Source organism: Nyctereutes procyonoides, unplaced genomic scaffold (assembly GCF_905146905.1).
Source record: "Nyctereutes procyonoides isolate TBG_1078 unplaced genomic scaffold, NYPRO_anot_genome, whole genome shotgun sequence".
Classification (NCBI taxonomy): domain Eukaryota; kingdom Metazoa; phylum Chordata; class Mammalia; order Carnivora; family Canidae; genus Nyctereutes; species Nyctereutes procyonoides.
Genome location: NW_026575120.1, coordinates 18,111,638 through 18,138,698, shown reverse-complemented (window position 1 = coordinate 18,138,698; position 27,061 = coordinate 18,111,638). Strand labels below are relative to the sequence as shown.

At 45.4% G+C, this 27,061-nt stretch overlaps 1 protein-coding gene across 2 annotated transcripts in view; it reads right to left on the bottom strand.

Annotated features, from left to right (window-relative positions):
• Window positions 1–7,345: 7,345 nt before the first annotated feature.
• The window catches only part of IKBKB (inhibitor of nuclear factor kappa B kinase subunit beta), a 61,241-nt gene continuing 41,525 nt past the window's right edge, over window positions 7,346–27,061 (bottom strand). Inside the window, exons 9-22 of one of the 2 annotated variants that reach the window (XM_055334962.1) lie at window positions 25,606–25,713; window positions 24,076–24,205; window positions 23,502–23,696; window positions 22,709–22,823; window positions 21,583–21,706; window positions 20,892–21,043; window positions 20,643–20,704; window positions 19,476–19,585; window positions 18,093–18,142; window positions 17,889–17,988; window positions 17,533–17,680; window positions 14,337–14,464; window positions 11,994–12,084; window positions 7,346–10,925 (exon numbers count right to left, since the gene is read on the bottom strand). In XM_055334962.1, coding sequence (XP_055190937.1) covers window positions 10,863–10,925; window positions 11,994–12,084; window positions 14,337–14,464; window positions 17,533–17,680; window positions 17,889–17,988; window positions 18,093–18,142; window positions 19,476–19,585; window positions 20,643–20,704; window positions 20,892–21,043; window positions 21,583–21,706; window positions 22,709–22,823; window positions 23,502–23,696; window positions 24,076–24,205; window positions 25,606–25,713 — 1,576 coding nt within the window. In that variant the 3' untranslated portion in view covers window positions 7,346–10,862. The remainder of the gene's footprint in view (window positions 10,926–11,993; window positions 12,085–14,336; window positions 14,465–17,532; window positions 17,681–17,888; window positions 17,989–18,092; window positions 18,143–19,475; window positions 19,586–20,642; window positions 20,705–20,891; window positions 21,044–21,582; window positions 21,707–22,708; window positions 22,824–23,501; window positions 23,697–24,075; window positions 24,206–25,605; window positions 25,714–27,061) is intronic. The other variant, XM_055334961.1, reaches the window with a different exon arrangement.

Genomic DNA, 27,061 nt, shown 5'->3' with positions numbered 1-27,061 from the left:
GTTGAATATTAGTTGATCATAGAGTTGAGGGCCCATTTCTGGGTTCTCTATTCTGTTCCATTGATCTATGTGTCTGTTTTTGTGCCAGTATCACACTGTCTTGATGATCACAGCTTTGTAGTACAACTTGAAACCCGGCATTGTGGTGCCCCTGGCTCTGGTTTTCTTTTTAAATATTCCCCTGGCTATTCGGGGTCTTTTCTGATTCCACACAAATCTTAAGATGATTTGTTCCAACTCTCTGAAGAAAGTCCATAGTAGTTTGAGGGAGATTGCGTTAAATGTGTAGCATAGACATTTTCACAATATTAATTCTTCCAATCCCTGAGCATGGAATATTTTTCCATCTCTTTGTATCTTCCTCAATTTCATTCAGAAGTGTTCTGTGGTTTTTAGGGTATAGATCCTTTACCTCTTTGGTTAGGTTTATTCCTAGGTATCTTACAATTTTGGGTGCAATTGTAAATAGGATTGACTCCTTAATTTCTCTTTCTTCAGTCTCATTGTTAATATATAGAAATGCCACTGATTTCTGGGCATTGATTTTGTATCTTGCCACATTGCCGAATTGTTGTATGAGTTCTAGCAGTCTTGGGGTGGAGTCTTTTGGGTTGTCTATGTACATTACCATGCCATCTGCAAAGAGGGAGAGTTTGACTTCTTCTTTGCCAATTTGAATGCCTTTTATTTCTTTTTGTTGCCTGATTGCTGAATCTAGGACTTCTAGTACTATGTTGAATAGCAGTGGTGAGAGTGGACATCCCTGTCATGTTCCTGATCTTAGGGGAAAGGCTCTCAGTTTTTCCCCATTGAGAACGATATTTGCTGTGGGCTTTTCATAGATGGCTTTAAGATGCTGAGGAATGTTCCCTCTATCTCTACACTCTGAAGAGTTTTGATCAGGAATGGATGCTGTATTTTGTCAAATGCTTTCTCTGCATCTATTGAGAGGATCATATGGTTCTAGTTTTTTTCTCTTGTTGATATGATCTATCACGTTGATTGCTTTACAAGTGTTGAACCAGCCTTGCATCCCGGGGATAAATCCCACTTGGTCATGGTGAATAATCTTCTTAATGTACTGTTGGATCCTATTGGCTAGTATCTTGTTAAGAATTTTTGCATCTCTGTTCATCAGCGATATTGGTCTATAATTCTCCTTTTTGGTGGAGACTTTTTCTGATTTTGGAATTAAGGTGATGCTGGCCTCATTAAACGAGTTTAGAAGTATTCCATCCCTTTCTATCTTTTGGAACAGCTTTAGTAGAATAGGTATTGTTTCTTCTTTAAACGTTTGCTAGAATTCCCCTGGGAAGCCATCTGGCCCTGGACTTTTGTGTCTTGGGAGGTTTTTGATGACTGATTCAATTTTCTCCCTGGTTATTGGCCTGTTCAGCTTTTCTATTTCTTCCTGTTCCAGGTTTGGTAGTTTGTGGTTTTCCAGAAATGCGTCCATTTCATCTAGATTGCCTAATTGATTGGTGTATAGCTGCCCATAATATGTTTTTAAAATCGTTTCTATTTCCTTGGTATTGGTTGTGATCTCTCCTTTTTCATTCATGATTTTATTTTTTTTTAAAGATTTTATTTATTTGTTCACGAGAGACACACACAGAGAAAGAGAGCGAGGTAGAGACACAGGCAGAGGGAGAAGCAGGCTCCATGCAGGAAGCCTGACATGGGACTCAATCCTGGGTCTCCAGGATCAGCTCTGAGCTGAAGGCAGTGCTAAACTGCTGAGCCACCCAGGCTGCCCAGTTCGTGGTTTTATTAATTTGAGTCTTTTCTTTTTTGTTTTTAATAAGGCTGGCTAATGGTTTATCTATCTTACTAATTCTTTCAAAGAACCAACTCCTGGTTTTGTTGATCTGTTCTACAGTTCCTCTGGTCTCTATTTCATTGAGTTCTACTCGAATCTTTATGAACTCTCTTCTGCTTGGTGTAGGTTTTATTTGCTGTTCTTTCTCCAGTACCTTTAGGTGTGAGGTTAGCTTGTGTATTTGAGTTTTTTCCAATTTTTTGAGGGATGCTCGTATTGAGATGTATTTCCCTCTTAGGACTGCTTTTGCTGTATCCCAAAGATTTTGAATGGTTGTATCTTCATTTTCATTAGTTTCCATGACTCTTTTTAATTCTTCTCTGGTTGACCCTTTCATCTTTTAGCAGGATGCTCTTTAACCTCCACTTGTTTGAGTTTCCTCCAAATTTTTTCTTGTGATTGAGTTCAAGTTTCAAAGCATTATGGCCTGAAAATATGCAGGGGACAATCCCAATCTTTTGGTATCAGTTGAGACCTGATTTGTGACCCAGTATGTGGCCTATTCTGAGAAAGTTCCATGTGCACTTGAGAAGAATGTGTACTCAGTTGCCTTTGGATGTAAAGTTCTGTAAATATCTGTGAAATCCATCTGGTCCAGTGTATCATTTAAAGCTCTTGTTTCTTTGGAGATGTTGTGCTTGGAATATCTGTCATTTACAGAAAGTGCCCTGTTGAAGTCTCCCAGTATTAGTGTATTTTTATCTAAGTATGTCCTTACTTTGGTTATTAATTGATTGATATACTTGGCAGCTTCCACATTAGGGGCATAAATATTCATGATTGTTAGGTCCACCTTGTTGGATAGATCCTTTAAGTATGATATAGTGTCCCTCTTCATCTCTTACTAGAGTCTTTGGGATAAAGTTTAATTTTTTTTATTTATTGAGAGAGAGAGAGAGAGAGAAGAAGAAGCAGGCTCCATGCAGGAAGCCTGACATGGGACTCGATCCCAGGTCTCCAGGATCACACCCTGGGCTACAGGTGGTGCTAAACTGCTGCGCCACTGGGGCTGCTGATAAACTTTATCTGATATGAGGATTGCTACTATCCCTGCTCTCTTACGAGGACCATTTGAATGGTAAATGGTTCTCCAACCTTTCATTTTCAAGTTGTAGGTGTCCTTTAGACTCATTAGGTCTAAAATGAGTCTCTTGTAGACATCAAATAGATGGGTCTTGCTTTTTTATCCAGTCTGAAACCCTGCGTCTTTTGATGGGATCATTTAGCCCATTCATGTTCAGAGTTACTATTGAAAGATATGAATTTAGTGTCATTATAATACCTATTCAGCCCCTGTTTTTGCGGATTGTTTCTTTGGGCGTCCTCTTTCTTTTACAGAGTCCCTCTTAATATTTCTTGCAGAGCTGGTTTGGTGGTCACATATTCTTTCAGTTTCTGCCTATCTTGGGACCTCTTTATCTCTCCTTCTATTCTGAATGAGAGCCTTGCTGGATAAAGTATTCTTGGCTGCATGTTCTTCTCATTTAGGACCCTGAATATATCCTGCCAGCCCTTTCTGGCCTGCCAGGTCTCTGTGGAGAGGTCTGCTGTTAATCTAATATTTCTCCCCATATAAGTTAGGAATCTCTTGTCTCTTGCTGCTTTAAGGATTTTTCTCTTGGAATTTGCAAGTTTCACTATTAAATGTTGAGGTGATGAACAGTTTTTATTGATTTTAGTGGGGGACTTCTCTATCTCCTGGATCTGAATGCCTGTTTCCCTCCCCAAATTAGGGAAGTTCTCAGCTATGATTTGTTCAAATATACTTTCTGGCCCTCTGGAACCCCAATTATACTAGAATTTTCCTTCTGAGGCTGTCATTTATTTCCCTTAACCTTTCCTCATGGTCTTTTGTTTTTCTCGTTTTCCCTCAGCTTCCTTCCTTGCCATCAATTTGTCTTCTATGTCACTCACTTTTTCTTCTACCTCATTAACCCTCATCATTAGGACCTCCAGTTTGGATTGCATCTCATTTAATTGATTTTTAATTTAGGCCTGATTAGATCTAAATTCTGTAGTCATGAAGTCTTTTGATTCCTTTATGCTTTTTGTCAGAGCCACCAGTAGCTTTCTAATTGTGCTTCTGAATTGGCTTTCTGACATCGAATTGTAATCCAAATTCTGTAACTCTGTGGCAGACAGTACTGTTTCTGATTCTTTCTTTTTTTTAATTATTTATTTATGATAGTCACAGAGAGAGAGAGAGAGGCAGAGACACAGGCAGAGGGAGAAGCAGGCTCCATGCACCAGGAGCCCAACGTGGGACTCGATCCCGGGTCTCCAGGACCGCGCCCTGGGCCAAAGGCAGGTGCCAAACCACTGCGCCACCCAGGGATCCCTCTGATTCTTTCTTTTGTGGTGAGTTCTTTCTAGTCATTTTGCTCAGTGCAGAGTGGCTGTATGAGCGAGCTGAGTCAAGAATATCAACCACAATCTAAGTAAATTTCACCCTGGATGATTCCTCTGGTTCTATATACTGTAAATCCCTTGACTTCCCCTGGAACTTTCTAGCACTGCTAGGTCCAGAACTTGTTCTTCCCCTGTCCTTCCAGCTGGTCTTCTGGGGGAGGGGCCTGCTGTGCTGATTCTCAGGTGTGTGCACCTGGGGGAGCTGCCCCGCCCCCTGCCGGGTGCATGGCTCAGTGGGAGCTGTTTATTCTGTGAGGCTGCTGTTCCCTGGAGGCTCCCCTCAGTCCTAGGCACAGGGTGACACAAGGAGGAACAACCACACTGGCAGTGGCCAGGTCTCCAGCCCTGGAGTCAGGTCCTGCAGTAACTACCACAGTCTCCCAGTCCTCACTAGCCAGGATGCTCCGGGGCCGGGGGTGCTGACCTGCATAGTTCGGGTCCCTGGCAGCAGGAGAGTCCTCGCTGACGTGTGCCCTCCCCGTCTCCATCTGTCCTGGGGGGGAACACAGGATCCTGAGCTGTGTCCCCTAGAGCCCTGGAATCCGGCTGTGTGCTGCTGGAATCACGCTCTGGGGCCCCGGCTCCGAAGGCAGCAGGGCGCAGCCCCCGCCTAAGCGGCTCCCCAAGGCCCCGCCAGGTGTGCTCTAGCCCTTTACAGCGCTTGGCCTGCGGTCTGTGGTGCGCGCTCCCCCCGGGGGCACTTCCTCTGTTAGTGACTCTGGGAGACTGGAGGCTCCACTGCCCCTCCTGCGGTTCTGCCTGATTTCCCGGCTGAGCACCTTTCCATCCGGGAAGAATCTGGTGCAGAGTTTTAAAGTTTCTGCTTCTCCAGGGCCGGGCTTTCCTGTCCCGGAGGCTTTCGCCACTCGCGGGGCCCCTCCCCCACTGGATTTTTTTTTTCTTTCTACCTTTCTACCTTGTTAGAAGCGCAAACTCCTCTCTCTGTAGCATTCCAGCTGTTCTCTCTTTAAATCTCAGGTCAAGGGGCAACCTCGGTGGCACAGCAGTTTAGCGCCGCCTGCAGCCCACGGTGTGATCCTGGAGACCCGGGATTGAATCCCATGTCAGGCTCCCTGCATGGAGCCTGCTTCCCCTCTGCCTGTGTCTCTGCCTCTCTCTCTTGCTCTGTATCTCTCATGAGTAAATAAAACAAAATCTTTAAAAAAAAATAATAAATCTCAGGTCAAATTCGTAGGGTTTCAGAATGATTTGAAAGTTATCAGTTCCAGAGCTCGCAGGAAGGCAAAGGGCTCCTTCAACGCTCACAATGTGCCCACGGAGGAGCTGTTTGTTTTTTAAAGATGTATTTATTCATGAGAGATAGAGAGAGAGGCAGAGACACAAGCAGAGGGAGAAGCAGGCTCCCTGCAGGAAGCCAGATGCAGAACTCAACCCCAGGACCCCAGGATCATGACCTGAGCCAAAGTCAGATGCTCAACCATTGAGCCACACAGGTGCCCTTGTTACTTTTTTAAAAAGATTTACTTATTTGAGAGAGAGAAAGAGAGAAAGACAGAGAACACATACACATGCACATGACTAGGGGGAGGGGCAGAGGGAGAGAAAGAGAGAATCCTCAACTAGACTCACTGCTGAGTATGGAGCCTGTGCAGGACTCAATCTGAGGACCCTGAGATCATGACCTGAGCCAAAATCAAGAGTTGGATGCTTAACCCACTGAGCCACCTGGCCACCCACCATCTTACTGTTTAGATATTATCTTTTTGTTTTCCTTTTTATCAATTTATTATTTTATCTTTATTGTTTTGCTGCTCTGCTTTTGTTTATTTTGCTCTCTTTTTTTCTAAGTCCTGGAAGTGAGAGCTTAGATTATTTGAGAGGTCCTTCTTTTCTAAAGTACTCTCTTAGTGTTATACATTTCTTTCAATACTTTAGCTGTGTGCCACAGTTAAAATTTTAACTCTTTCTTTCTTTTCTTTCTTTTCTCTTTCTTTTCCTTTCTTCTTTCTTTCTTTTCTTTCTTTCTTTCTTTCTTTCTTTCTTTCTTTCTTTCTTTCTTTCTTTCTTTCTTTCTTTCTTTCTTTCTTTCTTTTTTCCTTTTGAGATTTATTTATTTCAGAGAGAGAGTAAGCAAGTGAGCAAAGGGAGGTGGGGGGCAGAGGAGAGAGGGAGAGAAAATCCCAAGCAGACTGTGCTGAGCATGGACCTCAACATGGAGCTCAATCTCACAATGCTGAGATCATGACCCTGCGATCATGACCTGAGCTGAAACCCAACCAACTGTGAACCCGGTGCCTTCCAGTTATCTGTTACTAATTTCTAGTTTGATTCCATTGTGATCAGAGAACACACTCTGTATGACATCAGTGCTTATAAATGTGTTGAGGTTTGTTTTATGACCCAAGATTTCGTCTATCTTTGTATATGTTCCTTGGGTAATTGAAAGGAATGAATACTCTGCCATTGTTGGAGGTGTGCTCTAAAATTGTTGATGCGGTCCTGTTGGTTGATAGCATTGAGTTCTTCTTTATTCTTTATGTATTGCCCATTTTATATGTAGTTCTATGAATTGTTGAGAAATACTGACAATTCCAACTGATTGTGGATTTATCTCACCTTGCAGTTCTGTTGGTTTTTGCTTCACATGTTTTGCAGCTCTGTTGTTTGGTACATTAAGACTTAGGATTGCTATGTTTTTGGTGGATTACTGCAATTTATTATTGTAATGTTCCTCTCTGTCCCTGGTCATTTTTTTTTTAAATCTCCAATAGTAATGAAGTCATTCCCACATTCTTTTGATTAGTGTTTGCATGGTGTATCTTTTTCATCCTTTTACTTTCAACCTGCTTCAATCATTATATTTGAACTGAGATTCCTGTAGGCAGCATATAGTTGGGTCTTTTAAAAATGGAGAGTGAGAGATGGAGTAGGGGGAGAGGGAGAAGCAGAGTCCTCACTGAACAGGGAGCCCAATTTGGGGCTCGATCCTGGGACTCTGGGATCATGACTCAAGCCAAAGGCAGAGGCTTAACTGATTGAGCCATCCAGATGACATCAAACATAATTTAGAAAACTCCAGAAAAGGAAAGTCTATTGTATTTATCCATACTTTTATTTGGAGACATTAAAGACATTGATGAGGGCTCAGAAAGTGACGAGCATGGTAGATAAAGCTTCTATCATTTTCGAGAATACATATATCATCATCAATAGAATGTTGGTAGAAATATGTATGTTACTTAGCTGAATTATGGTTTGCCATTATGTGGAAAGCAAAACTTGTAGGCAATGAACCTGGATGTTTAGCTGCTTAGATTTCCAAGCAAAGTGTTGAAGGTGTAGCCTGATTTCTCATTGCAACTTACAGTAAAATACAAAATGAAGGAAATGAAGAAAGGTCTAGAAGAAGAAAAAAAACAGCACTTGATGATTTTCAAGGTTTTCAGCCTATCCAGATTGCAAAGGGTGCTAAAATTAAGAAATTCACTATTGGGAAAGCATCCTCTGAAGAGCAGACCAAAGAGGCAACCAGACAACCTTTCACTGAAAAGAGTATGTGTGTGACTTATAGACCCAATCATCTCAGCAGAACCCAGGAATAGTGATGGGGTTGCCTAAGAAAGATCTGTGGACCTTTTATCTAATGGTATGGACTCTCAGAACATACACAGGAGACCTGCAAAATCTTTTTGAGAATAGCACAGAAATCAGGTCGGACTAAGAGGGGTAGAGAGAAGATGAAGAGATGTCTGTTAGACTTCCAAAACTCTGCAGGCTGGGAATGGTTGATAGAGTCACTCAGTTTTAACATATGCTAGCCTTCAAGAAAAAGAATGATTCTGAGGGCACACACTTGGATACAAAGGCAGAGGCTAGAGGAGCAGGCACAGAAGCGGATGCCTATGAGTCACTGCAGGCACAGACTCAAGAAGCCATGAAGTTGGCTTGGGCCCCATGGGCAGAGCCGCAAGTGACAGAGGATTCTCAAGACTTGAAACCTAATGAAATTTACCTAGCTGGATTTTAAGCTTGCTTGGGACTGGTGACTCCTTCATTCTTCTAGATTGGGAGTATCTATTATATGCATATCTCACCTTTGTATCTTGGGAGCTGTAATGGTAACTTGTTTTCTGGTTTCACAGATCCATAGATGGAAGATTTTTGACTCAGGATGATCATGCCAAGTCTCCCCAAATGAGCTGTAGATAATGAAATTCAGGACTTCTGAGTTGACATTTAGATTTTGGTCATGGAGTTGGTTCTGTAATGGGTTGAGACTTTTGGGGATGTTGAGATGGGGTGAATATTTTACATAGGAGAGGAGTATGGATTTTGAGGGGCTAGGTGGTGGATTGTACTGGGTTATATGGTGGTCCCCGCTGAAAGAAACATGGATCTTAAACCCAGAATCTGTGAATATTGCCGTACATGGCAAAGCATGTCATTACATTAAGGGTCTCGAGGAGAGGAGCTTATCCTAGATTATCCAGACCAGCCCTAAATTCAGTCACAAGGGTTCTAATAATAGGCTCACAGGGGAGATTTGACGGGTAGAAGACGAAGTGGCAATATGACCATGAAGGCAGAGATGTAGCCACAAGTGTAGGATCACCTGGACTCATCAGAAGCCAGAGGAAGCAAAGGAAAGACTCTCTCTGCAGTCTTTGGAGGAAGTGCTGTCCTGTCAGCACTTTGATTCTAGCCTACAACTGTGAGAACAGATTTCTGTTGCTTAAAGCTCTGCGGTGGGTAGAATTTGTTACAGCAGCCCTGGGAACCTAGTACCACTAGAGGGAGCAGGCTCTTCAGTTGTGCCTGCTGTTAGTTTTCCCACACCCAATTGGGGACTGATAAGGCAAAAGGAAAACCCAGGGAACTCACCACCACCTCACTCCTCAGGTCCAAGGTCCCTAGCTGGTCTGCCGCCTTCTACCTTTCAGCGACTTCTTATACTTGTTTATAGACAACGGTGAAGGATTTTAGTTATGCTTAAAGGAAAGACTGGGGAAAGTACATCTATTTCATCATCTTGGAAGCAGAAGTCCTACCTCCAGACCTCACTTTTTTAATCAAGTAGCATATACCCGTTACGTTAGTCATTTTAAGCCATTGCTTTGGTGATGTCATTTTCTTACTCAAAATTCTTCAGTGACTCCTGGCTGCCTGTAGGTCCATAACCCTTAGGCCAACATTCCTTCCCTCCCCAATCTGGCCTCATCCCAGCCTGTCTTTCTGGACTTCTTTCCCACTGTGCTCCTCACCAGTGTTTCCAAAATCATGCTGTATCCAACTCTAGCTCTTTGGGATGTTAAAAAATGTTACGTTCACACAAGGGGTGGGGGGAAAGGCTCTGTTGTCAAATGTGTTTGGTAAACAGATTTATACAGTGAAGTCAGTTTACTACAGGACTCTCAGAAACTTTAATATGCTAGGGTACAATGTGAATCTCCAAGAGAATTAAAGCATGAGGCATTTCCTAAACTTGCTTGGCCATGAAACCCTTTGTATGGTTTTCATGGAAGCCAGTTTGTGAAACTCTCCTATTCCAACTTATTTCTGACCAAACTTGCCTATTTGTGATCATCTGAACTCGTTTTGTATTCCTGATTTAATATAAAGAAGTTGTAAAATGTCAAAGAAGCAGTGCTAGTGCTATACGGCACCATCTGATCCATGTACTATTCCATTTTATGACACGTTCCATTAAGTTGGTTTTTGAGTTCCTAAATCCTAAACATAAATATTGTAAAAATAGATTGTGGAACCCAATACAAATGTTTGAGTTATGTTACAAAATATAGAAACTATTTTTTTAAATAAATCGATTTAATAATACTGCTAGCTGATACGAGAAGCAGGAACTCCCCTGTCCCACCACCACCCCACACAGATGTGTCTGAGCAAGGACAAGTGTGGGTACAGTGATCAGCAGACATGGGGCCGACAGATACCCTTTTCTTTTCCTTCCCCACAATGACACACTCCTTGGTGGAATCTGGAACCTGAAGGAAGGAAGCTGCTCTCCTGCCCTGGCTCTAGCGAGTCACTCTGTGTCTGAAAGGACCATGGATGAGGAGAGCTGGTATTCACCTATAACCTTGCTGAAGGTGCACAACCACCAACGTAGTCAGGAAAAGGGAAATTTTAGCAGCAGTGAAATGAAAAGATGAAGAGAAAGGATGGGGCCAGGCCGAGTCTATGATCTAAAAGTCTGTCTGGTTCCGAGTCCAGGTGAAACACTAGTTGTGAGGACAGGTGGATCAGGGCCTCTGGACATCAGGAGGGCTCAGGAGAGGACAGACTGACATCGAGTGTCTTGCATACTTTGTCCTGAAAGAATCACGTGACAGTTGTCCAGTGGTCTGTGGGGCAAGTACTTTGAGCATTTTTTTGGAGCAGAGGAAGTGGCTTGGTCTCCCCAAATGCTCACGCCTGGCATCAGTGTTTGCTGAACCTCTGTGATGGAGGACTTCCAGTGTGCAGACAAGTTGCTGGTAGTGCCCACAGAGGGCCACACCCCTGGCCTGTTGTAAATGTCACAACTCCTGGGGAAGTGAGAAGATCTTTGTCCAGGTGCTGAAGACTCCTGGGACACTGTTATAGCAGGGGCCACCGCGGGAGGGCCTCAGGCCAGGCAGCCCCATCAGGCCTCAGGTCAAGGCCACCCACACAGTCAAGAGGCCTGTTCCAGGCTATTCTGCTCTTCTTCCGTCTGTAACCAGCTCCAGTCTAGAGACTGAAAGTCAACAGGCATGTTAAAAATACAGTGGTCACCAATGCACTTCAGGCTGTTTGTCTTCCTCAGGAGGCAACCAGCACAATTTAGAAGGGAATTTAAATCCTCTCATTAATAGCAGTCTTGTTATTGCAGGCTACTCTTGAGCTAAAACTACATTTTTCAAAACCATACAGGAACTTTCCTTTGGCCTAGCTCGAAGTCCCTCAGATTCTGTGACTATGGAAAGAAGACGGGAAGTTTTAGTATTCCCTGTGGCTCACAGCACTTATTTTTGCCCAACTGTGGGTAGGTGGTATCAAGAGCTAAGCTCAGTACCCATTTTCAGTCCTCCCAGATGACATGGTCTGAGGAGACTTCCTTTTCCTCTGGCAGAAGTGCAAACCAGCAGTGAACTGCTCAAAATATACCGTCAGGAGGAGGACAAATGTCTCCCCAAACCGGAGATGGGACACTTGAATAAACAGGAAGTGATTACAGTCAGCAGTGGTATCTCATCTGATTCTCCTGACAGCTGAGTAGTTAGGCGGAGGCTTGCAGGTCACTGGCTGGGCAGGAGAGGGCCTTTTAAAAATCTGAGGAATGACTCAGGGTCCTCTCAGCAACCTGAGCTTTGCTTTAAAATGTACCTGTGCCTTGACTAGCTTTTTATCAGGTGAGCTTCACTCTAACTAGTACGGCCTACTTAAGCTCTGAGTCCTGGAGAGGTGGGGCTGTGACAGGTTCTTGTTTCATCCCCAGAGTCTGACCCAGCACCCCACACACGCAGACGCCCAGCAGTGCTACAGACACCGCAGGGAGAGAAAGACCTTCTTAGAATGATGTTACCTTCCTGGTAAAAATTAAATGTTACAACGTGTTACAAGGATTAAATGAAATAATGCACATAAAATACTTGTACCCATTCAGTAATTGTTAGCTTTACTATATATAATAATAAATAGGTACTAGAAAAGCATAAGCGTTTACTGAGACAGAGGACAAGCTGGATTGCTTTTGCTTTTGCTTTTTCTGGTGTGCCATGGAAAGGAAGCATATGGAATAGCTGGGATTCACACAGCCCATTACCCTCAAACTCTGGTCCTGTTCTTTGATGGTGTCTTGCATTGCATTTTCTAGCTGGGTGCAGAGAGTATGTGCTTCAGCCACCAGTTCTTCACTAAAGAAAATGATCACATTATTAGAAAATGCTCAGCATGATTTTTCAGAGATAATACTATTGTTTAGGAAATAAATTACAGAGCTTTTGACAAGATTTTTTAAATTAAATTACAATTACTTGGATGCTGTCTTAAAGCACCATGTCCTACTAGTAATCTCATTCGTCTTGTTAAACACTTTTCAGAAGCCCACACCCAGTCATAAATAAGCATTACCATTCACAACATGAAAAAATAGATCTCTTTTTAATATAAAAGTTAGAAGTAAATAAATTCTTTCTGACTTAACTAGATAGCTGAATGTAATTCCCTCCAAACTGCCAATATCTGAAGCTATCTCACAAATCACCTATTTTCCAATTTTCGAAATAGAAAAAAAGATGATATAAACTAAGTTATTTCACAATTTCCACAGTTTCCTTGAGATCTGTGAAAAAGCATGTTCTAGGAACTGATTTCATTTAATCTGCTCTCTCTTTTCTATGATAAGAAATGCACCTGTCCTGTCAAGAACGGCTGTGGGGAGGAAGGGGAGAATATGATAAGCCACTGTCCTATTCCAACTTCAGCTCCATGACACAGAGGCAACCTGTGCTCCCAGGATGACTTTTCCAGAGCTACCAGGATATCACTGGAGGGAATATGCCAAATCCAGGAGGACAGTGCCCTGGAATTCTGCTCACTTTTGGAAGCACGACACTCTGATGGAAGGAGTGCAGGCCACATTTTTGCTTGGCTCCTTCTGCATGGCTACTGACTGGATTGAAGGCTCGGTGCCAGCTCCAAAGGGCAACGTAAGAGGCAGAGGACCTGGTTACCATCCTCAGGCTCACAGGAGATTGGGGAGAAAGTTAAGAATCTAAGGTCATGTACAATGAAGTACCACCACAGTATAGACTATGAACTCCCCAAGCACAGAGCAGGATTTTTAAAACTGCTTTACTGAGATGTAATTTACATACCATAAAGTTCACCCATTTAAGGTGTATAATTTGATAGTTTTAGTATATTTATAGAATTAACACAATCTTTACAATTATCTAGTTTTAAAACATTTTCATCATCCAAAAAGAAACCTTATACCCTTATCAGCCCTTTCCCCTTCCCCGCTTCACCTGCCCTAGATAATCATTCATCTATTTTCTATGTCTGAATATTAGGTCACAGCAATGGCTTTACCATCGCCAGTGCCCAAAGCCTGACATATAGAAGATGTTGAAGAAACTGCGTGGGAACATACCAGAAACAAAAGCACCCACAGGCGGTCCAAGAAGAGAGCTGGGTGTGTGAGTGGTCAGGGCACTGCGGGGGGTGGGGGGAAGCAGATGCGTCCTGCAGATGGGAGGACCTCTCAGGGCAGGACACCGGCCAGAGGTTCTGGAACTTCCCTGTGCATCAGCAACCAGCCAAGGCTTCTGAAAAGCTGCCTGCTGGGCCCACCCCTGAGCAGCTGACTCAGCATCTGCATTTCTAACAAGTACCCAGGTGCTGCTGACACTGCTGCTCTGGATCAGACTTTCAGAACCAGTGGGCTAGGCCAGGAGTTTGTAAGGAACAGGGGGTCAGCCTGGAGAGTGGCTCTGAGGTAGCCACATACATCTGAAAAGGCTCAGCTTGCATCCTCCAGGGGAGTGGGAAGCCACTACAAGTCAAAGTCACTGGCCAAAGAAATAACCTGATCAAATCATATTTTGGGAGGACTCCTTTGACCAGAGAGGGCTTGGAGGCAGTACTGGACAGGAAGCAGGGAGGCCAAATACTTTGCAGAAAGAGCTGAAATGCTCTGTTCACCACCTCGGTGGCAGTGGCCCAGGTGACAGAAGTGGGGGTGAGGACAGGCAGCAGGAGGAAAACCACAGCTTGGTAACTCAGAGTGGTGGGGGGCGAGAGGGAGGAGGCAGGACTATGGGATTTGGCCAGCAGGGTACTCCCTGGGGGGAATCTGGTTTTGAACAACAGATGATGGCTGACAGGACTGTATTATAGTATGTGACTGACTAGCACTTTCAATATCCTCATTAAGCAATTAGTAATCCAGGCCTCAAACAAGAAAAGTACTTAGTTAGCAAGTTATAAGGGACTAGGAGAATAAAACACCACATTTGCCTAGCGTATTAACAAACACAAAGAAAAACATGGACAAGATCACTAGATAAACGAACCCATCTATCAAGGATAAACACGCATTTCCATTCCCACAACCTCCCGAAGCGCCCATGGCTATCACACCAGGTGCTGATCAGTGACCTACCTTTTCTTGATGGCCTCGGGCAAGCTGCTGGGGGCTGGTGAAGGCTGAGCCAGCAGCTGACCAGAGTGACTAAGGCGAGAGGCATTCATGCTGTCTGGGCTGCCGCTGACAGGACCACGGACTTTGCTCTAAAGGACAAAACCAAAAGAAAGTCAATGGAATTTTGGAGCAAGGGGATGATCCCAATTTTGCATTCACACAATGGTATTTTCTCAGGAAACAACTGGTCACAGGACACTAGGTATTCCTACAAGTTATTGGTCAACAACCCTACTCATGACCACAGTTTGCATTTTGGCTTAGAAAATCTATCTGTATCTATCTTTTTGATAGAAGATTGTTTAAAAAAAAAAGATTTTATTTATTTGCAGAGAGTGCACAAAAGTATGAGAGCACAAGCAGGGGGAGCAGCAGAGGGAGAGAGAGAAGCAGATTCCATGCTGAACAGGGAACCCGTGAGCTTGATCCAGGACTCTGAGATCATGACCTGAGCCGAAGGCAGATATGCTTCCCTGACTGAGCCTCCCAGGCACCCTAAATATTCTCAATATAGGGAGATTTGAGTACCTGTATTCATAGGCTTTATTCATTAATCTGGTTGTTTAACAAATTCTCACAAGGAAATTAAGACAGAGGTGGTCTTGCTTTTCCACATAGACGTCTGAGACCCACAAAAAAGGTTGGGAATCGCATCATCTGTGCGATGGCTGAAAGGAAAACCAAGATGTTCCAAGTACCACCCCCAGCCGTCTTCTGGCTGCTGCAGCCACTCCACCTCAGTCAGGCTGACCAGTGGCCCCTGCTCCACTGGCCTGTAGCCTGCAGACATGACCTACTATCAACCTTCTCAGCACCTCATGCGCCTCCCCTCTCCATGTCTCCGGCCAAACTCTCATCTCTTGGCCTCACCATCTCCTCATGCACCTGGCTCCTGCCCTTGCTGAAGCCCGTGGGGCTTCAGTCCCACATCCTTCCTTCCAGCTGAACATCAAGGTCCAGCTTCAAGCAGTCAGTCAAGTCCTGCTGAACGTCACGCAGGGAGAGACCCAGCCATCCACCCCATCTTCTCTGCCTGGGCCTGTGAGTATGGTAGGAGGGCAGCCCATCCTCTGTCCTGTCCTGTGCTCCACAGGGGCTCCAGGACTCCAGCCGCCAGAGCGGCCCCTCTCTCTTGGGAATGAGATCTGTCGAAGTCTCAGATCTGTTCTCCAGCTGCCATGAGGGATTTCTCTAAAACCCAGATATGACCATACTGTTCCCATATTTAACTTCCTGCAACATGAAAGATAAAAATAAATTCTGTGTTTTCTTTTTTTTTTTTTTTAATTTTTTATTTATTTATGATAGTCACACAGTGAGAGAGAGAGAGGCAGAGACACAGGCAGAGGGAGAAGCAGGTTCCATGCACCGGGAGCCTGACGTGGGATTTGATCCCCGGTCTCCAGGATCGCGCCCTGGGCCAAAGGCAGGCGCCAAACCGCAGCGCCACCCAGGGATCCCTGTGGTGTTTTCTATACCTTCAAAACAAAGTGTGGCCTGCAGAAGCCAGCGCTTTCCTCCCCATTCCATTCCATAGGACAGCTTTTCACACACATCACACCACTCTGCGTGCAGCACCCAGAACACACCCACTCCTTCAGGCCAATGTCCTGTGCCTCTGAAAGAGCAAGGTCTTCACTCTGGAATGTCCTCTGCACCTACCTAACTCCTATTCATTCTTCAACTGAAATAACACTTCCTTGTGAAAGTTCTCTGTGCCTCCCTCACCTCCAAGACTGGAGCTGGTGCTCCTCTTTGCACACTGCACTCAGCTTACAGCATGAGCTGCTGATGGACACTTCCTGCCCCCAATTCAAGCTCACTTCCCTGTGTGTGCCCCTCATCAGACTATAAGCTCCTGGGTTGGGCTTCACGCTTTCCTCCTATATCTCCAGTTTTCATGACATTCCTAGGCTCCTGGGTATATAGTCAACGCTCAATAAATGTCATGTGAATGCAGATGGCAGATCAGTCATCGCTGGGAAGACCTCAACTTTCCTCTCCTTCCTAAATCTTCTCTCCTTGTCTTCGCTTTCTTTTTTTCTTCCTTTCCTGCAGGAGGAAATCTCACCCACCCCTTCCCAAGGCCAATCCTTCCACGCATGCTCATCATGCTACACCCCATTGTTCTCAGGACGTGGGTGACTCGACTGTCTCCTACCTCTTGGCTACCGTGAGTCTCCCAGGGCACCGTCTCCTTCTGCTTGGCCTGCAAACCTGCTCCAGTCCATGATCTTAAAAACACCACCCTTGCATCCTGCTTCCACCTTTGACAGCTATCTTCCCATTCTCCTCTTTGCTCTTAAGCACTATCAGTGACGAAATCGCACAGTCATCCCAGGCAACCTCTCTGCAGCCTGCACAGTGTAGGGTCTCTCTCTCTCATCAGCTCGTTTCCATGGCTTCTACCTGACTCTTCGCCTTCTCTGCCTTGGGCTCTTTTCTTGTGTCCCATTTTCTGAGCAATACGCAGTAGAATCTCAGCTACAGTAAGACAGTGGGCACCGAAAGCACAGGTGACAATACTAAGCAGCACAAGATCGGATGAGGATGGACCAGGTCATGCAGACATGCCCTGCACTGGACTACAGGAAGGTCCCCCAAAAGATCTGTGTCCTAGCTCTGGGAACCTCAGAATGTGACCTTACTGGAAAAAGGGTTTTTGTAGCTACAGTTAAGGATCCTGAGAGGAGATTATCCCAGACTACTGAGTTGGGACCCAAATCCAATGGCAAGGGTCCTTGTATGAGACACCCAGAAGACAGATATAGAGAAGAAGGTCTTGTGAAGACACAGGCAGACACAAGAGTGATGTGGCCCACAAGCCAAGGAACATCTGGGGCCACCAGAAGCTGACAGAAGCAAGGAAGGAGTCCCCCTAGAGCTTGCAGAGGGACCCCAGCCCCGTCAACACCTTGGTTTCAGACTTTGGCCTCCAGACTGGGTGGCATACTTCCCTACAGCGGCCACAGGAAAGGCACCCATGCAGAATTACAAACACGGGATGCCTCCCTGCCACTCTACGTCCCAAAGGAGGGGAATGCAAATGAGTGGTTGGTCAGGGGCTTTGTAGTCTCCCTTAGAGGTGGTGACAGCAGGAGGTGGAAAGGCCCTGAGAGGCCTGCGGGCTGAGGGCCTGGCCATAGGGCTCACTCACACAAGCAATCTTCAGGAGGTTCCAGAGCTCCTTCTGCCGCTTCTCCTGAAGCCGGACAACAGTCTTCTCATCTTCGTTCATTAAACTCACCACTTCTTCCACCTTGGGCAACAGTTCCAGAGCCTTCTGCTTACAAACCACAGTTTTACTGTAAAGAATAAATGTGACAAACTCCAGTGGCACTGGGGTTGGAGAAAGTGGGAGAACACAATCCCTGGTAACTAGGAATCCGACAGCAGCTGTGGATAAATTTTCTCCAGATGAAGCAAGTCAGAGGGGAGCCAGAAAAAGACCTCATGTGAGGCCTCACAGTTTCTCCGAATTCCACCCTTGGGCAGGAAGGTCAGGGCGGATACCTGAGCTGCGTATAAATCATTCGCACTTTCTTCTCAAAACCTTGGATGGCCTGCAGGAGCAGCCGGACCATCTCCTGACTGTCGCCATCAGTTCGCTGGTCTGGAAAGAGGGAAGGAGCTGCACAGTTCTTCCCGGTGGCCAGCAGAGCGCCAACGCTGCACACCTCACAAAAGGCACCCGTGGCCCACAGAAGCCCCACTTACCTCTGGGCTTTTCCCGAAGCCTCCTATAAAGCTCCCTCGCCTGCTCTTCTCTGAAACACAGGAAGAAGAAATACATTTAAAACACCAGGTAGGTAATTCCTGCCAGTACAATGAGTGCCTTTTAGAAGCAAGACAGGGGATGCCTGGGTGGCTCAGTGGTTTAGCACCCGCCTTTGGCCCAGGGCATGATCCTGGAGTCCCTGGATCGAGTCCCACATCGGGCTCCCTGCATGGAGCCTGCTTCTTTCTCTGCTTCTTTCTCTATCTGCCTACCTCTCTCTCTCATGAAAAAGTAAATTTAAAAAAATAGAAGCAAGATGGGCATTACGTCTTGATTGGAGGGAATTATTACCCCTGGAGCTATTCCAAGTGATGCCTATAACAAGGCAACGATGGCCCTCATTATTAAACCTGAACAATCTCTAAGGTTTAATGAGCGAGAGTCTCGAGGAAGTGAGTTTCTACTCTGTCCCTTGGAATTTCCTGTCCACATGGCTTCTGCAATAGTGACTCCAGTGCCATCACCTGGAGAGCAAAAGGCCTTCTTGAAACTCAAGCCCAAGGGCAACAGAATCTCCTAACCGTTTCCAGCCTTGGCACAGTGAAAGTGACTGACAATCTCAGAGGTGACTTATTTGAAAACTAAAGGAGAATAAAGGGTTAAATAATTGGAGAAAACACAGAATCTGGATCATGAGATTTCCTGTTTGAGATTCTGGTCCTGAGAACTCTAGTAAAGGCATCAGAGGACCCTGCTGAGCCCAAGTGAGAGCTCCCATATGTGTGATGCAACTCGTCTGCTGCCCGCCCACCTGCACCCTGGGAGCTCCGTGATTCCCTTCAGGTCTGATTCCCTTCAGGTCAGATGGCTTGGCGGGGACGCCTTATCACCCCCTACAGCCAAGGCCAAATTCCTGATAGAGACTCAAATGAACAGTTCTGGATTCAAACTCCTAAGCCCTGCGAGGCTCCTCCTCTGTTCTACTTTCTGCTCTTCAAGCCACACCTGGATCACGGCAGGAGGTATGAACAGTGATGTCTGAAGCCACGGCAAAGGCTGCTTCCATCACAGCCTTTACAGTTTTTGAACCCCTGCTCTACCTGAGTCATCTGAATTGATCACAACTCTGTGAGGGCTGACAGTTCTTCTTGCCACTCGATAGATATGGAAATGAAGGCTGACAGTGATGGTGATTTGCCCTTGCTCATCCCTGGCACTCCTCTGGAACATGCCAATATGCTCCACCAGAGGGTCATTCTCTATAGAATGGTCTCCTACAGCTTCCATAATAACCACACTTGCACTCTTGGACGATTCCCAGACGCATATAGAAACTTGGCTGGGGCGTATGCGGGTTGGTTCACTGGCCAGCTGGTACTCACAGGTCATCCAGCGTCCCCCCCTGCTTCCGCCCCATCGGGCTCCTCTGCAGGTCCACGATGTCCGTCTGCAGTGCCATCATGCGTTCCACCAGGTGCTTCACTTCATTCTCCTGATGAAAAAGCTGTGCTCATGTCAACTGACGTAATAAGAGCCTTCTGAGGTGCAGGATTTGGCGGGCAAGTCGCCCTCCCAAACTCACTGAAGACTCTCAACTGACCGGCTAGAAGGGATACAGACTTTGGAGTCAGATGGCCTGAGTTTGGATCTCAGTCTATCACTTTCTGGTTGTGTGACCCCATGGGCAAATCACCTACAGTTTCCTCCGCCATAAAATAATCCTCTAATGAGGCCATTTTAGGGCCCAGACAAGATACGGTGTATAAAGTATCCAGCCCGGTGCCCAGAACAAAGAAGATGCCCCATGTGTATTCCTTTCTCCCCTTTGTCTATCCCACGTGGAGAGGCCTGGGTGCCTGTGTTTCATAGTTTATGTACATAAGTGCCAGTGTACACTCACTGCCTCTGTGGTTAGGTGAGTTATTATCTATATCATACTCACCTTACACATACACGACGGTATTGGTACATAGAAACTGATGTGAAGACACAGAAGTGAAGGTCCCTCCTCAAGTTCTCAGGAGAAAATGAAAAGTCCAGAAAAGGCCTTGGAGCATTCAGTCTTTGATTTGTGTGAGGTCCACTAAGCCATACTTACTTCCCTTACCTCACAATTAACATTTTTCAGTGGGTACTGGATTTCTGCTGTTCTAAGACTTTATGCCTAGATGACTTCTCTCTATGGATTTAGTGTCCCAACAAAATAGGCCAAACCCCTGGCAGGATGGAGTGTTGACTATTCATATAATGCCCTTTCTAATAGGAAGAAGTCTAGGCCTCCCACAAGGATCCTTCGCATTTGGCTCCTTGTTCAAATCTGTACCAGGTCCGGATAGCTTTCACATCTGCCATTGAGGGGGCCCCTGTACTGCATGCATATCAACTTGGCCTTTTCCCCAGCAAGTCCTAGTTAAGGTCAGAAAGCAGGATGAGGACAACCTGATTCCGGACATACAAACAGACCTAGTGTTTGAGGAGAGAGGGAGAAATGGTAGTGGGAAGCCTCAGCCCCCCTCTGTAAGGACAGGAATTTAAAATGAGTGTCCTACCCGCCCACAGAGCTCCACGGCCTGTTCCATTTCCCTCCAGGCCAGCAGAAGTTTATCTGATGCTGGAAAAAAAAATTGTGGGGGGGGGGAGGGAGAAAAAAACAAAATGAAAACACCACAAAAACAAAATAGAAACAAACAACTCAATTTTAAGAGACAAAAGAAACCTCAAGAAAAAAAAAAAAAAAAAAGAAAGAAAGAAAGAAAGAAATGGTCTCTCCAAGCTCATAGCAGAAAGAGTACACTCACTGATTCCAAACTCAGTTTGCTCACTGTACTTCTCCAAGTCAATCTGGATGCTGGTTTTAAAGAAATCCAATTTGGCTTTGAGCTGCTGAGACATGGAAGCCATAGAATTCTTCATCTTGGAGAGGCAGCTATTATTCCGAAGGAGATTCATCCTGCAGGGACCACAAGAAACAGCCTTTGGGCATCTTTGCAATCCAAATACCATGTCCTGTACAATAACAAAACCACCTCAAACACTGAGGCAGGTCCCTACTCTAATTATTATTATAACATAAGCAGCCACTTCTAATCATAGTTTCCTAGCCCTCTGCTAGCACGAGGTTCTGCAGCAAAATTGGAATTAGGCACAATACCACACAAAGGGCCAGTGACCTGGAGAGCCTGAAGTCAGGGGGTTTTTGCTGACCCAATTGCAATGAGGTTTTCCACATTCCAAATTCTGCCCCTTGTTCAGCCAGCCCAGCCCTCAGTTTACACTCCTGCTCCATGAGCTGACCTCACTCACCTCCTAAAGTCTAAAAGGGCCTCCCTCAACCCTGCCCAGCTGACCACTTCCTGCCCATCCAAACCAGCGTCTCTCTCTTGTCTCTCCTTCCCATTGCTTCTGGGCTCCTGCCTCTGCCACTTTCCTGTGGCAAAAGCCACCAAGCAATTTGAAATAAGTTAAGTCCCAAACCGCCTGGCATAGTACATGGCAGCTCGCTGTCCCTGCTGCAGCCGGTTACAGTCTTCCTTCAGGGTCTGGATGCTGTGCCAGACCTGGCCCCACACTTTCCTCAGCTGGAAGAAAGACAGGTTCCTCTTGGGCTCTTGAACTGGAATAGAGACATAGGCAACTGTCAGAGGATAACTGTCCTACCATGAACCACATCCTACCTCATGACGTCACTGGTACTTTTACACTGCATGGTTGTAGAACTGCTATGCTACTCCAGAGCGGTTTTGGGGGTTAGACCTGGCTACTCTCGTGGACATTTTTTGTACCCCATCAACAGCACAAGTGTGTACCAATCAATACCTATCAATCTGAAGAAACATTTTGTGAACCATGTACAAATAATCACATGTATACAGAAAAGATTTCTGTTTAAAGCAGAAATCTTTCTGCTTTAAACAGAAATCTTTACATTTACAACATTTAAGGTCATACGTAGTTTTCTAAAAATTCAGCTTCAAACAGTAGTCCTGGAACATGCTGAAATAAGCAGTAAGTCTGGAACTAAGACTTTGGATCCTTGATATCTTTATCCTTTTATTCTTTTTTTTTTTTTTTTTAGGATTTTATTTATTTGACAGAGAGAGCGCGAGAGAGCACAAGCCCTCTCTTTGCCCTCTGATTCGATCAAGCTCAGAGGCTTACAGGCAGTATTCTCTGTCCTGTGCTTAAAGTTCTACATTGAGATAGAAATTGAAGACTTCCTTTCCTCTTTTTTGGCTGGGCTACTCGTAAGTCCTAAGTAATGAAGGCTGCCCAGGGACTGGGTAAGCTCATCTCCTTGGTTGTAGACCCCCTCCCCTGGTCCATGTCTCTCCCTCCTACCTTGTCCCAAGCACTGTAGTGATTTTTTGAAAATATTAAATTTTATTTGACAGAGAGAGTGACCATAAGCAGGGGGAGCAGCAGGCAGAGGGAGAAGCAGGCCTCCCACCAAGCAGAGGGCCTGACGTGAGGCTCGATCCTAGAACCTTGGGATCATTACCTGAGTTGGAGGCATACACCCAACTGAGCCACCCAGGCATCCCAAGTGATTAATTAAAACAAAACAAAACAAAACAAAACAAAACAAAACAAAACAAAAAAACAATGATGTTCTTACGAATACAGCTGACACTTTCAGGTTGGGGCCGTGGGGAGATCTGAGTCTCATAGGCGATTTTACTGTTGTCAAAGAGAAAGACAAGGTCCATATCCAGTGTGCGGCCCTCATTCAGCTGCAAAGGGACAAGAACAAGAAGAAATCTTGTGGGTCCCACTCCTGCCTTTTTCAAGTAATAACACAGGGATTTCAGAGCGCTTCCTGCTATTTGCCAATGGCATCATCTTCAGCCAGCAGGTACTGAATTTCCAGGAAGTCTTTTTCAATGACTCCAGGCTAGATGTCCCTTTGTGTTCCCTTTATACTTATCATCCAAAAGTGTGTCTTATTTACTACTTGTTAGTAGTAATAGCTTTTTTATATATACTCTATTATTTTTACTGTGCAATGCAGATGTTCACTATCTCCCTTCCTATCCAATGCTTGGTTCTCATAAGTTAACTTCATCGGTTCCTCGGGACAGGGACCAGGTGGTGCATAGCTGTAGCTGTCCACATGGTTCTGTACGCAAAGGTACACTGGAAACAGCTCTGGCTGACTCGGAGGAGCAAAGCATTGCTTTGGCAATGAAGGCAACAACAGAAAGGCATCTAAGTGGTCTGAAAGTAACAAGTCAACCGTAGAAGGATTCGTGTATCCCATTAGGTATTAGATCGATGCAGGGGATCTCACATTCCAACTAAAAAAACAGAGAGGTACCTGTACCATGCAACAGAGTAGAGCTGAAATCTGAAGAGCCTGGGGGCAAAGTCAGAGTTAAACACCAGGCATTCTGTAAGGAGCAGGGGCTGACCTTGCCGTCTGAAATGCACTGAGCGGCGGGCTTGTCAGGGATCAGTGCCAGCCCAGCTTCCTGCAGCAGCTCCTGGTCCTTCTCGGGGATTCCTGTGTCATGCTGGATTCGGGCCTTCAAGTTCTGCAGGCTCTCATCCTCAGTCACTGGATAGGTGTGAATGATGCCTGTGACCATGTTCAAGATATGAACCAGCTGCAACACAACCCAGATGTTATTGGAAAAAAAAACATCTTTACAGAGAAGCCCAACTCTTTGCCTGTGTCGTCTACCGCTCGCAACATTTTCCAGCCCCACAAAGAAAGGGGCAAGGCTAGCTGGGGGAAAGGAGTCCCAGTGGGAGCAAAGGAACGAGGGTTCCTATATTCTGGTCTTTAATACTCCTGCTTGTCCACAGCTATGACCTTACAACTGAAGTCAGTTAGCACAGGGACAGGCACTCATAGGAGCCCCCTCTCCATGGCTCAGATGGCCCATGACCTGCTTCATAAGGCGCTTTTCTTTCTCCTGAGCCTGGCCACAGCCCCTCAGGGGCCTGACTGCTGCCTCGGGGCTGACCTAGCTCCGCACTTACCTTTAGGTTTAAGATGTCATCCAGGGCCTTGAAGCAACCATTGGGCCCGTACACAGGGTCGGTGCCCCTTTGCCGTGGGTGCCACATCAACATGAGCTGCAGCCACTTCTCCAGTCGCTGTGCCAGGATGCTGAGAAGAACGAGGGCACGGTGTGGGAGGATACCGCTGCACTGCCCTCAGGTGGCCTCCCACACAAAACTGGAAGGTATGCACCTCACACACACTCACCACTACACATACATCCGTGGCAACCAGTATGATTACTGAAAATGAATTTCCCCAAGAGAAAGCGAACATTTCCAGCCAGACTAATGATTTGAGTGCTTATCCTTTTACCTGATCTGCTAAAATACCCCCTGAAATCCCAGATTTCTCAACAGATAGGTCAACAGACCAATGATCACCTGGCTGCAGGAGAGTGAACTGTGAAGCTCTTCATATGCCGCAGCATGTCCTACCTCCAGGTGAGCCCCCTGCCCCAAGCTAGACCCCATTCTGCCAGATTTATTTTAATCCACACCCATCCCATGTCCTCCCTCCTGACCCCCCTGCAGCGCAAAACCCACTCATGGTTCCCACAACAAAGTTCACACTCCTTCCCGGGCACAGGTCTGCCTCATGTAGGCACTCTCAGCCCCCACGAAGGCCAACTCTCTATACACTGCCCCTGGAACATGCCTTTGCTCCCCTCACTCCTTCCCCCGCAGCCTTCCTTCCTCTTCATCTATCCATGTCCTGCACATGTTTCCAGAAAGTTCCAGCTCATCCAAAGTCGTTCCAGCTCTAGTCCACACGCTACCGCTCTCCCCATCCTCTAAATTACTCATGGTAATTATTATCTGCACCACTCGGCTGTGTGTGACTGCCTTGCCACTTTCTTTTGTACTACTACACAATGTTGATATTACTATCTAAGTGTTCACATTCTGGCTCTAAGACTAGTTTGCAATGCTGTGCAAACTACAAAGATTTGTTGACTATGACACAGTATGAGGCTACACAGGAGTGCAAAGAGAAGAAAAACACAATCTGAAAAGGCTTACGGCTGACTAGAAGACAAACCCTATGCAAAACCAAATGTAATACAAAGTAGAAGCGGGATCCCTGGGTGGCGCAGCGGTTTGGCGCCTGCCTTTGGCCCAGGGCGCGATCCTGGAGACCCGGGATCGAGTCCCACGTCGGACTCCCGGCATGGAGCCTGCTTCTCCCTCCTCCTGTGTCTCTGCCTCTCTCTCTCTATGTCTATCATAAATAAATAAATCTTAAAAAAAAAAATACAAAGTAGAAGCTACTAAAGGTGGTAAGAGGTACAGATAAATTGTTATGTGAATTTAGAAAAGAGATCATTTCTAGATGGGGTGAGGAGTGGGAATCCATTCTAAGTTTATGACTGAGATGATCATCTCAAGTCCTTAAGTCACAGGATGCTATCCTGATAACCTCTTGAAAAGCTTTCCGATGTTACTGCAGACACCTATTTCTAAAAAAGGAAGAAAACTACGTAGAGGATATGTGCCACTGTGCCTTACCTGTTCAGATTATTGGGATAGGGTAAGGAGCTTGAAAACTTCACCGCTCCATTCAAGTCCTCACTGACGACAATGTCCATCTCACTCTTCTGCCGGACTTTGGAATGCCTGCAAACATGTCATCTCCTTGATTATAGCCCCCAAGTCACTTGGGCAAGAGGTACTTTACATCTGTAACATATCATTATACAACTGTACAGGATACCCCCGGGTTGCAATTTTATCTTTGGGTAGCAGTCAATGCATCTGCATCTGGCTGGGATGATTACTTTCAGAGCTGAAGAACAGTCTGTACCGCCTGAAGGAGTAGAGGCATCAACCCTCCTGTGCCCAGAGTACCACAGCTAGTACTGCCAACTCCTAATCTCATCCTTAGCTTGTCTTTATAATTTTCTCCACTTTTCATTTTATCTAATACAAAATTCATGTTTTGACAGAGGATACAATTAGAACTTCCAAACCAGGATCACTGCACACGTATCACGTTTATAGGATATACGCGCAACACATGCACACACAACACACTTCCCTCTAAATGTAGGTGACTAAATGTTAACTCTAGTGGTGAATGAATTCACATTTCCCAATTTAGAGAACTTACTGATGCACCGATGCATCGGAAATAGTTTTTGAAGGGGAAAAAATGTTAAACGCAACTAGTTTCAAAACTTTTCAGTGATGAGGAAAATGACTTAAATTTGAATTATGCTTCATAGATAATCAAGTACTTCAACACCGAACACAGGCTTCTTTGCCACAATAATCCCATGTGGTAGGCCCTGTTTTTAGTCCCCCATTCAGTGGTAAGGACATGAAGATTGGTTGACTTGCCCAAGGTCTTATAACTACAGAATGGCAGATCTGGACTCAAACCCAAAGTCTGCCATTCTTTCTACTCTGTCTGAATGTACAAGTCTTTCCTTCCCAAAAACACCTGGGAAATTCAAATAAAAAAATACTTTAGTCCTGAACACTTCTCATAGGCAAGGGGTCAGCTGGCCTGTCTGGAGCATGTGGGAAGCCTACAGGCACTGGCACATGGCAGTGGCCACCGGTTTACAGCTCTGGCTGGTACTATGATTACTGTAAGGCAGGGGCAAGCTTGTCATTAGTCCATCAATGGAAAATTATAAACATAAAAGGACATAGTAAATAAATGTTTATTGGTTACGTCCTGAAAAGTATTTCAAAGTAGCATTACAACAGAATTATGAAGCTCAAACTGCCTCTGTCCTGAAATTACTATCCACTTGCCATCTGAGACGAGAGAGTGAAATTTTTAAAAAGTTGTCTAAGGCATTACAAGACAAATGAGACAGATACTTCTCACAAACTAGTCCAGTGAACAGCTCCTGACTGGGTGTCCAAGTCTGCCTGAAGTGTCACCTGGCCTTCCAGCACTGGAGTGGAGTTCTAAAAAGCTGATTCTGCAGACAACAGACTTACCATATGGATG